We start from the raw sequence: 12,392 nt of genomic DNA, 5'->3' as shown, positions 1-12,392 counted from the left end.
AGTTAAGGAAATGAGAGGCAAGACAAAGGAGAAAGGGAAGAAAGGGTAAACTGAATTAAAATGAGGCTTGATTAGGATGTATGCTGTTATTTGTTTTGTAAGGCATCAGAAAAGCTGCCTTTACACAGAGTGTTGTTATGAGCTGTGGTCTCCACATCATATGTTGTCAATGTCTCCATATGAGATCAAAATAAAATTTGAGGTTCCAGTTGTTTTATTTGTGTGAGTCTGTAAATAATATAAAAAGTTTTCAAAGTTCTTAAAATTCTGTTGCCTTATCCTATAGCGCTGCTGTGAGCTTTTCAAAGAAAACATGAACGTATTTTTCCTATATGTCCCAGTTGAACAGTCTAACTTTTTATTTCAAGTAAAAGAGACAGAAGAAGTAGCTGAGGGTATAGGAAGGTGGAGCCCATAGATGAGAGGTCTCCAATTAAGCTGAGATCTGGAGATAATGAGATGGTGCAGCAAAAGATAAGAGATGAGAATTGATAGATCGGAGGACAATGCCATAAAGCCCGAATACAGCTGCCTGACACTGTTTGTGCAATGTTGACAGATTTCTGAGTCAGTAAGGCCCATTGTAAATAATCTTTTTCTGGTTTGATGTGTTCTATGGAGTACTCTGTATTGAATTAATTGGATTTTAGTGTTGCCAATGTCTTAAAGGTGTTTGCACGAATTGATTTTGATGACTTAAGTTCAGGGTTATATCCAAGATCATTATCCACTTTTCCTTGGGTAAACTGATCTCTTTTTGTGAGTGAAAAATAATTTAGATATTCTAGATGTAACATTTTTTTTCTTGAACTCTCCATCAGTGCTTCAGATAGGGAGATCACTGAAACATAGCTGAGTAGATTCTAATTTTGTCATTCCCTTACCTTGAAATATTGCAGAAAGGACCTGGTAGGAAGACCATATTTTCATGAACTTTTTTAGAATGTAATACTGTAGTTACTGTATTCCTCACCAAATGTTTAGTTGATTGATGCTTTTTTTTCTTTCCAGAGCTTAAATATACAGTAAATGGCTTATCGGATCACAGTTTTTCCATATTTAGGATAGAATGCAGGGCAATATGTTGTATACCATATCATCTACTTTCCACTATTCTTTTAATATTACAGCTATGCATGGGTTATTGAAGGATGTGTATTTTTTTAATTGTGCACCTACATGAAAAAGATCGACAATATTAAATATCTAACCATCGATTTTCTCTGTATCTAAAAGGTGGACTTCCTGTCTACTCAAATAGAATCCATTTCAGTAAGTATTGGAGCTGAAAGGCTTAACAACAATGATGGATACCGATAATCCTTGAGATTTTACCAGCTCAAGTTGCTATTTTTTGCTCTTCTTCTAGTAGCATTTATTTACTACCTTAAGAGTGGCAAGCATTAAAATACTCTAAAACTTGAAAACTTACAACTGAGCAGTGCCAACAAGAGTAGTGCCTTTTTCATGCTTTTCCCTAGGAATTAACAGGTATATACAATAACTGTACTAAAGCTATTAATGTTGGAAAAGTGTATTGGCTTGTCCTTATATGCTTTTGTCTTAAGAACAAAACATAGCAACAACAATTTATATGTATGTTCAAAGTATCCAGAAGTACTTCTTGTCTTGCTGCCGTAAATCTGCAAAGTTTATTGTCCTCTGATTGTTGATCAAATACTGTATAACCTGCAAGTAGACTGGTTCCTAGGTAGGAGGAAGACAAACTTATAAAAAACATATAAAATACTGTTTTTACAGTTAAAAAATTAGAGGAAAATGTATTTCATACAAAAGTCTACTACTCTCAGGAGTCCTGACTTTTACACCCTGGAATTTACTTAAGGTAAATGTTCCAGTACTTATGGTCACTTTAAATCTTAGGTTTGAACCTAAAGGTTGAACACAAAGTATGTTGTTACTGTTCTAATAAACAAGGGATTACCAAAACTAAAATGTATATTTATGACCACAAATATAAAGTGCTTGACTGCCAAGCAAAAATAACATATTTGATTTTGCTGCCCCAGTACCTTTGGAGGGCCAGGTAGTAGACTCACATAAATATGCAAGATTGTCTTTCATGTACCATACAGTATATTAAAAGGGCTCATTTATATTTGCAAATGACAATATTTTAAACCTTAACTGTTTCTGATTTAAATGTAATGGTAAATGCTAGACACAAGACTTAAGTACAGCTTGTAGGAATATGTCCTACTTGCCTGGACTCCTGACTTCTTTCATTGCCATCTCTTGTAGCATTTTACTTAAAAATGCATAAAGGTGGACATACCGACGCTTCATTTAAGAATTGTATTTCACATGTAGAGCAGGATGGCTGGCAGTTGCTGCCTAAGTATGCAGTGTTTAATATACTCTAACACTGCTTCTGTTACATCTCATTGACCAAAGCCTTTAAATAAATTCAAGTGTTCGATCTTAAGAGAAAAAAAGGTCAGTTCTGGCTTCCAGATTCCCAGCCTCTCTGTCTGTACCAATAGCCTTGTTCACCCTTCCTCCCCCTCCCCGCCTGTCTGTCAGTCATGTCTATAGGTGAAATTTGATGTCTGTCCCTGTAGAAACATAAGATGAAATATTGAAACCCAGGCTAAACCAATGTGGACTGCACAGGGCAAGTTTAGGACATAGTTTCCCACAAGGGCAGTGAGACAAAATCAGATGCGTTGCATTTTCCCCTTCAATCATTTCACAGAGTACACAGTATATGGTAAGGTACTGTACGTGATAGGACTGTTCATCACTGTCAAAAGGCATATCATATGCAAGTTAGATCACAATAGAACAAAAATGTCAAAGATTTTCGAAGTCCATATATTCATTCCTAACATATTTCTGTTAGTTTGTCTAAGTAATGAAGTAATTCAATTAAGAATAATGAAAATTTATGAAGCTGTTTCATTATGTTGTACTGTATATCACTGGATCTGTCATTGTCTTCCTCAATCGTATTTTCTTCTGTTTACAAGTTTAACTTTAGTAAATTGTGTATAAATTAAAAGAAAGACACCTATTTTAGTGCAGTAGAGACGGACAAAAATAGTAAGATTAAATATTTAGATCACCTTGCAGTACTGGGCTTTTGGCATATCTAAACCAATGTTAGCATGGTTGGGTTTAAGCAATTAGTTTACCCCTGTTTTGCGGTTTTGGATCCCAAAGGAATTGAGAATTAGAAAAGAAAATCAGATGCCCCATTTAGTAAAATCAAATGCTGATATATTTTAGTCAGTGTCTTGTATTAATTTAACAGATTTTCTTCCATCAACAATTGGGCAAATTGGGTGCAAAGTAATAGACAACAGCTGTTTCCGATTCAAGTAAGAAAAACAAAACAAGATCTTTGAAAAGCTTTAAAACAAGGGAAAAAGTTATTTCCCTTTTTTGTTACTCCTGATGCAAAGCAGCTGTGTTTTCAAACCCAAGCATTTCAGCACTTAAGGCGCAGGGCTCTAGTGGAGAAGGTCATAGGCTAATGCAACTGAAATCTGTCCTAACCAGGGCTGACTGGTATAATAATACAAAAGAAACATAAAGCATGGGGATGTGGCACTGTCTGACCACATGGTCACTGAGTGCACTCCGGCTCTAGGAAGTGGCACCTGCAAAAGCCACTCATTAGACCAAACTACAGTCTTGCTGAATCCTCATTTAGAGTGCAACTAGAGTATTTAACTTCCTTTCCCCTGAAATATTCAGCTAAATACGGCAGGAGATTGTGTAAAAAAAAGGAATGTAACTATCCCAAATGGCTCTAGTAGCAGCTGCTAAAATGAAAAAGACCCCTAAGAACCTTTTCAGATGGAAATTAACCAGAGTCTGTGCTACATTCACAAGGGTTCTACTGCATGTTGTTATTCTGGGTCCTCTGTGCATGTTTTCATGTGTATTTATATTCCCTCTTTACCCTCTGATGCAGGTAATTATTTCACATACCATAGATTGTGGAAAATGAATCCAACCAATAGTGTAGAACAATGCATTCAACAGAAATACGAACACAGGACAGTTAAATACTGTATTACATAAGTCTTCTGCACTTGAAAAACATTAATTTGAGCCAGAATATTTAAAGAAACACAATAATAAATTACAGCACTTCACTAAATCCCAGTGAAGCATAGAATTTAGTATGTTGTTTATGTTTTGTCACTTGTCATTATTAAACTTTATAAAGCCCATTCTTTACAATTTGTTACACTAAATCCAAATAGCACCACTGAAGACCTGTGGGAGCTGGCATGGTTGATATATTATTGGCAGGGCTCATATACTGTATATGCCTTACTCTGTAAAGATGCATTAGATCATTTTAAAAGTCTCATCAAGGCTTTTTAAAAATTACCATAACGGAGTACCCTCAGGGTAAGGTGAAATTACTCTACCCGTTAATTCTCTAGTGCTGCCTGAAAAAAATGTATAATTTTTGATGCAGCCCATTTTAAAACAGAGTACCCAAAAATATTTCAATCAAATTATCCATATATATTTTTCGACATGAGTGTTATTTTATTAAGTTAGAACTATATAATGTAAAAAAACAAAACTTTATTATATTAAATTGTTCTCGTATAACAATGATTTTTGGCACTTTTTGGTAAAATAGACTAGAAATGTCAAAAGATATGAATATCTTGATGTATGCATTTAACCAAAAATACTGGAATTAAATTCTATTGCAAGTTTATAAAAAATGTTTGTTCCAATTCACGATTATTCTAAGTTCAAGAAAAATAGTTTGAATTTTCTCTTCCATTATTTTATTTGATCATTGTTTTAAGGGATACTTTTTGGTAAATTGCTTCATAAAAAGTAACAGATTCAGGTGTACAGTATATTGGGTCTGGGATATTCCAGTGTAAAATCCAGCATGCAAATACCGGCTCAGTGCCCCTTAGGGAGTAAGTATAATATGCAGCTCACTTCTTGAAAATGTTGTTGTACTGTATGTGAAATACAGAAACCATGCATATGGATTTCAATAGTTTTCCTTCCTTACTTGTGGGAAATGGTGAGAGGTAAATTACAAATAGAGCATTCCAAACTGAGTAGAATTAAGAACTACTGTAGTTAAATCTAAAACTAGTATCTAAATCAAATCTTAAGAGGAAAAAGGTTTAGCCTCTTAATCAGTATTTATTGTAAAGTCAATGGAAAATAAAGTGCATTCAGTGGAAAAATTGTAAAAAGATTTAGCTTGCAAACTTCAAAGCAACATGTCTACCGTGATCTTCTTAGGAATTCTGTTGGTGACACATGGAAGCTCAGGGAAGCCAGAAGAAATACGATTTAACGTGTTTAAAATACTGGTGCAGAAAAAAAGGGGGCTTAGGGTTATGAGGCATTGGTTCTTCTAGAATAAGTGAGACGAGCAGGACTTGTTGTACTTGATCCAGAAGGAAACCAATGTTTTGGAGAAATGCCATGCGTAGTAATTGAGGAAAATTTAAACTAGTGAACTGCGATGCAGGGAGCTAACAACACGCCACTTCTGGTGAGATCAGAAAAGTCCTAGGCAACACTAAAAAAAAAACTTTTTAAAAGATACCCATTCTTAATTACTTATGGTTCTGAAAAAGAGGTATAAGGAATGCTAGAAACTTTAACATTATAGGAATATACAAAGTTCTGGTAAGGAACGATGATGAGCATGAATAGAATGGCAAGATAGACGGGGTGGTATAATTGAAATCTATATCACAACCTACAAAATAGCAAATACAGAATCCACTGGTGTTCAACTAGAACCTCTTATTTGCTGGTTCGTCTTTTGCTATTATACATTGGAATGTTGCGATAAAAAACAGATTCTGAAATTGGTAGAGTTGCTATAATTAATGGTTACTTATTTAAATCCACCCTAAAAAAATTTTGAAACCAGTTCTAGGAAAATATATTTTAGATTAAGAGTGTCAAACTCATTGATGTATGATGATTTATCTTTTGTATTTCTATGTACTTCAAGCAGGCTATATATATGATAAAGTACTGAAGAATCAGGCACAAATCAGTTACTGTACATAGTATTATTTTTAGTGTTTTGCACTCCTGTGTTTATTTTAAAAAGGGACATTCCTCTCTGTAAAACAAAATTAACAGTGATTGCGACTTTATTAGAGCAAATCAACATATCAAACATAATCATTGTCTTCAGAGTATGGGACATTTTTAGCATTTTTAAATATAATTCTATAAAAGAGCACAGTTGTGATTGTTGTACACAATGTAAATTTCTGTTCTTTTGAAGAGAATATTGTTTAATAACTAGGAGAAATAAATGTACAACTATACAGACCCACACCTTGCTATATGAAGTTTACAAATTTCCCCTGTGTGTATTTTAATAGTAATTTTTCATTGTACAAAACTGTTTTCACTATGAGGAAGACGTTTCCCTTAAGATCATGCTTTATGATTTTTATGTTGGGATTTCCACCTTATTTTTAAGATAATGTCAGTAACTGTTGCAGGTACTTCAGGTGTTACAAGAGGAAAGAGAGTAAAACAAAAAACACAGGATTTTTTTTCCCTGGCTGTACAACTTGAAGTAATTGAAAGAACTGTAAAAGGTGAGGGATGGAAAGACATTTGCATTATCATGAACTTGGCTGCACATTCTACTCGTTTTATTATATTTTGTTGACTATGGCACCATGTTACAATGGCTAATTACCACTAATTGACACCTAAAGAAGGCTCCATGGCCGAAACGTTGTGTTTTCTTTCTTCTTTTTTTCAGCATGGAATAAACCTATTACTTGTTCCTAATTACCACTAATACAATCATGTTTTGGTTTTGACAATTCAGTCAAAACTGAATAGTTATTGAGGAAAAAATTACCTTAGTAAGTGGACGGGTGGGTGTGTGTTTATAAACTGGCAACATTTGCAAGTGATACAGGCTCTGAGTGTTCAGCATCACTCAGCAAATGTAATTGTAAGTGAAAAGCAGCTCTTACAGATTTGAATTTGAATTTAAAGAAAGTCTGTTGTATCAATTTCTTTTGTACCATTTTCCTGTAAAGACATGGCCATGTCAAACTTGATCTACAACAACATCAAACAGGGTTACTATGATTGGACAGAGATGGGGACAGTATCTCAGGGCTCACATGTTTGGAGACTGTTACAGCAACACCACCATGCAGGCCTAGAAAGGGCATGAACTGGATCCCGGCCGAGGCTCTGGAGCATCTAATTTACATGCCAAACAAATGAACTTGGCAAAATGGACCCAGCCCATGGGCCACGCGTTTCACACAACTCTATCAGACGATGATGGATTATGGAGAAAAAAATCAGAAGTAAGATAAAACTCTGCAGAACACATAAAAATTGCAAATATTCAAAAACATTACAGGTGCAGCTAAAGCAGACTTTAGTTTTGATTTAAAAAAAAAGAGACAGAAATTAACATTTCATCTAAGGCAAAAAAAATGCAAAGCATTTTTAATACTATAACATTAAAAGAGCTGTAATAACATGAGCAAACACTTTACGATATATTACAAGATTGATCATATCAGGCAATAAAAATATATTGGACAGAGATGCTGAATATTACACAAACAGTTTTATAGTAGAAGACATTGATAACTTGCTTCACATCACAGAATAAACATTCCTCAGTATTGGTTATTTTAATTTAACTGACACTATGGTTCTACAGAGACTAGGACAGTCAAAAACTAATACATACAGGGACCTGGTGATTCAAGTTTGAGTTTATTGTCATATGTTCAGTACAGTACCAGAGTACATGACAAGTGACATATAATGACATTAAAGATGTCATAACATTCACTTAGAAAATGACACAAATTGTTGGAGACCAGAACATGGTAGTAGCTATAATTTTAAGCAGCATTCAGATAGCATCAACGTGCAAAATTCAAGTTAGGCAGTATTTTGAGTTTGGTGCAAAAACAGAAGGGTGTAAGTGGGGGTAAGGTTTAAGAGTGGAGTTTAGGAGTCTTATGGCTGTGGGGTAGAAGCTTTCTTTGAACCTAGAGGTCCAGGCAGTTTGGGAAGTTTCCCATTCATAAGGAAATGAGGGTTGTTATGTTAGACCCCTAGCTACGATATTATAATTACCACTAAGAATGGGAGTGGTACCCACAGAGTGGAAAACAACAGATATACTGTAACACCAATTCATAAAGAGTTACAGAGCTGAACAAGGAAACAACAGACAGATCTGTCTTCCTTATGTTGCTAGCAAAGTTATGGAAGCAACAGTTAGTTATATTGAAATAATACTTCAAAAGTGACATTTTAAAAAGTAGCCGACATGGATTTTGATACTGAATAACTTGGGAAGTTTTAGAACTAAGGAGGGGGATATCTGATCCAAGTCTGTACAATTCATAGGTTTTAAATAGGATCAAACGGGGGAACTTTTAGATTCAGTAGTAAAACAAGGACATACTGTAGGGACCCTTCTGTAAACTAAAGGAATTTTGAACAGAGAACATGAAAAGATTTGTGTAAAGGTACCTGGTACCTGGAACAGGCTTCTCATCCAAGTGTTTGTGGCCTAAACTCAGACCATATGTGCGTCTGATCTAAAGTTTAGCTTCACTTAGCTCTTAAACAACCAAACAAGTTGAGCCAGATGGCCTCTTCTCATCTGCAACTAGGCTGCTGTTCACTGCACAAGTGCAAATGCGTTTGTGTAAAACCCAAACAGAAGCCATTAACTCAACAAAACTGGAGTTTATGAAGTTACGCCATGTTCAAACGCAGCTATTATATTGTTTTATTTTGCTCTATTTATTTCTTTTGGAAATTTTCATTTCATTTCACCTGCTTAGAGGTGTATGCATTGCATTTTAGGGATGGAAATAATCTACCTTTAAAATTAGGATTTTGAAATGCTTTCAAAACAAGCAAAATGTATTTCCATTTCCTGCATAGAAAATAAGTAATGAAGTAGCTCCAAGAGGAAAGATTAATTTGCACTGTGGTGCTCTATCAGAAAAGAATAACAGTGTTTTTCAAAATAGCTGTACATTACTGAAGCAACATTACCTACTGGTCAGAAAATATGATGTGATACTAAACAGAAATCTAGGAATGTTTATTTAAAACATTTATAAATGTATTTAAATTTTCTAAATAAAAAGCAGTTTGTCATCAATAATAATAAAGAGAATATACGACAGCTTACTAATAGCACACTAAGAGTATAAACTTATATATATTGTAATTTATGATAACAAGTAGCACAAATTATTGCTTCATTCCACTAAAATGGCTCAGCTCATAGGCAGACAAGATAAAGTAGGCAAATTATTTCAGCAGTACTTAACAGACAGACCTACAGAGTTGAGTTTTTTTAAGTATTAAATTAATAATAAAATATGTATAATATAATAAACTGTTCACTCTAGCTATAACTGGAATAAGATAAACATAAAAGCACAGTACCATTTCTTGATCTGGTTAACTGCTCAAGCTAATATGATGTTAAAACAACAATTGCAAAAGCAGTTTTCAACATTCTTTCGATAGAACCTCTATACATTTCTTTTCCCTTTTGTTAGAATAAAAATGCCTTCTAATGCTTAAGAACTATTATGATAAGTGAATCCCAAGAGTAAATTTTTTTCTGTTATGCCACACAAATAACATAAAGCAAAAATCTGTCCACTCTAAACAATCTCTCAGCTCAAAGTCTGATTTAATTATAATGCCAAAGGATCTATGTAATGCAATCAATGGTTTATTAATGCACTGAAAAATGTATAAATTTACCTCAGACTTCAAGGCCAAGGGCACACGGTCATATTTCTCTATCACAGATGTAGAAATTTTCTTGACGACCTGACATGGTAGATAATAAAGGGTAGAATCAAAAAACAAACTAACATCAGGTTGCATATATTTATACTGTATATACATCTATACACACAAAGATGATTTATATGTTATGAAAATTGAAAACAAAAAAATAATAATATTGAATGCTTGTTAGTATTTGGAACAACAAATATGAACATAAATACATTTTGCTTGCAATAGTCAAGATTCCATAAAAATGGCACAATATAAAATATTGATTAATGCCCTATTTTAAGAGTACATTTACATGTACCGGGTGAAGACACCAGTTTTAGCCGATTCAATGCGCACAATTATATGTGCACAGTATGTGTACTATTCACAAACAATTTAACTTACATGCACACAAATGTTCTTTTTCCATGTTCATGTTAACTATAGACACACAATATATAAATACATATTTATAAATGTAACAACTTATTCCTAACATTATGTATATACACATATAAATAATATATGTAAGTGTTTGCGTTTCACAATCTGGATATATTTTCAAGTTGGCAAGCGGTGTCTGGTGTGTAAATTGAGTGGAAAAGACATGGCCTCACCGCACATTTTATTTATTGTGAATAGTAGAGAACAGATCAATTGACCAATTGTCTTTATTGCCCAATTTACCCCCCTGGCAGAACTTGCTCACTACATGTGTGGATACACTCTGAAACACAGTTGCTCCTTCATTAGACTGATCTGAGATATTTAATGAGCCAGCCAAGGTGTCCCTTTGATAAATATACTGCATATTTGATTTAGGTACTCATTTTATTCTGCCCGGACACTATACAAATTATAGATAAAATCGTATAATAATGTTAGAAAGATTATATTTAAGTTAATCATTAACATCACACACATTTAAGTTCTGAACATAACAGTTCAATATTGAATTGCAAGGATAGGGCGGGTGGCTTTTTTAGTTGAAATTACTTTCAAAGGCTCTTAGCAGTGAAAATCACAAGAGAATATAACAAAGTCATTGCCAGCGCAGAGTGTTTTTGGATATTCAAAAAAACCTCTGACATGACATACTGTGCCATCTTCTCCCATATAAAAATGCTTCTATTGTTGTTTAATTATTACTCATTTCAATTAAAAATTGTGACAGGTTTACACATTCACCCATGTTAAACTCTAATGTATAAACATCACATTTTGAGAAAACATTTTTGTTGAACAGATCTCATCACAGCAAAAAAAAAAATTTCAACTCGTTTCTGCAAAAACACATTCTGAATATTCAGGTCTATTACCAGTTATTACATCTATTGTAGTAACTACAAGCAATCTATATTTTTATGTGTAAGGTAAATGGTTCTGTTTTCAGCTTCAGGTGATTTGTTTTCTGAATTGATCTGTAAAGTCGCTAACATTGCTTTATTCCAGTTGCATTGGTTTTCTCTCAAGGGACTTTCTTTCCATTTTAAAAAGTATAGCTACAGTATAAGAATTGGTAGAAGCATGGACTCTTTATTGCACCTGGAATTTTTTCTGCTACTTTTATACCATGACATGGAATTGATCAGTTTAATTTAACAAGCTAAAAGCATACCTAAAAGACAATTGAAAAAGTGCAGACAGACAAAAGTCACAAGTGGATCCAATCTAACCTTTGACTTTCAACAGGCATTATTTACAGACACTGCAATATCAGTAGGAACTGCAATGCTCAAGTGTGAATGTTAAATCATTACAGGTGAAAATGCCAAACGTGTCTTTGTTGTACTTTATATTTTATTAATCTCTTCTGCTGCAAAATAAAATATTTGAAAAAAAAAGAACATGGTACAACACTGTAGAATTCTAGGTTTCTATGATATTCTGCATCAACTTCCAGGCTGGCATAACTGACAAATCTGAGCATAAAAATAAATTAGCACATTTCACAGATTTGATTCTTCTGTTAAGAAAAGGCACTTCTTTTTCATCTTTGGTTTTCCTACCTAGTCACTGCATTAGTGAAAGCTATTTACAAAGTACTGATATTACTCATGTGCAGTTCTGCAGCCTGTTCATCTGCAAGAAACTGTGTACCTTCTGCTAGCCTTTAACACTTAACTTCTACTGTCTCAGTTTTACACATTGGTCAATGCTGTTAAGAGGGGTATAACTCGTCCATCCACAGTCAGACAAAGGCAAACAACTGCAGCAGTAACACAACAATACCAATCTATAGAATACTAGGCCTCCACTGTTGAGGCTTCATCTACTCATTGCTATGACTGAGAAATTTAGAGAAATTAAAGACTCTACTTGAAGGGTACACAAGAATACACCTTAAAAAGACCTATTTATCTGTAAAATACAGTGTTGTAAATACAACATTTTTGAACACCAAGCTTTCTCTTCGGAGTCGTATTTTGTAGTATTCTCTGTATTATGATTAAAGTTTAACTAGAAGACAGATTTAAGATGAATATGTAAAATTCAAAGGTAATATAACCAAACATGTATTTGTGTTCTTTAAAATTAAATAAGATTAAACCTTTACAAGGATGTTGGATTCTTTTAAAAAACGTAGTCCTCCA

General features: G+C 33.9%; 1 protein-coding gene across 1 annotated transcript in view; it reads right to left on the bottom strand.

Annotated features, from left to right (window-relative positions):
• The window catches only part of mafa (MAF bZIP transcription factor a), a 143,358-nt gene that overhangs the window by 117,608 nt on the left and 13,358 nt on the right, over positions 1-12,392 (bottom strand). Inside the window, exon 2 of the mRNA XM_088938905.1 lies at positions 9,778-9,846. Within this exon, the coding sequence (XP_088795031.1) occupies positions 9,819-9,846 (28 nt within the window). The 3' untranslated portion in view covers positions 9,778-9,818. The remainder of the gene's footprint in view (positions 1-9,777; positions 9,847-12,392) is intronic.

Source organism: Atractosteus spatula, chromosome 21 (genome assembly GCF_055471065.1).
Source record: "Atractosteus spatula isolate fAtrSpa1 chromosome 21, fAtrSpa1.hap1, whole genome shotgun sequence".
Classification (NCBI taxonomy): Eukaryota; Metazoa; Chordata; class Actinopteri; order Semionotiformes; family Lepisosteidae; genus Atractosteus; species Atractosteus spatula.
The sequence above is the reverse complement of the archived record's forward strand: the minus strand, read 5'-3'. Positions and strand labels throughout refer to the sequence as shown.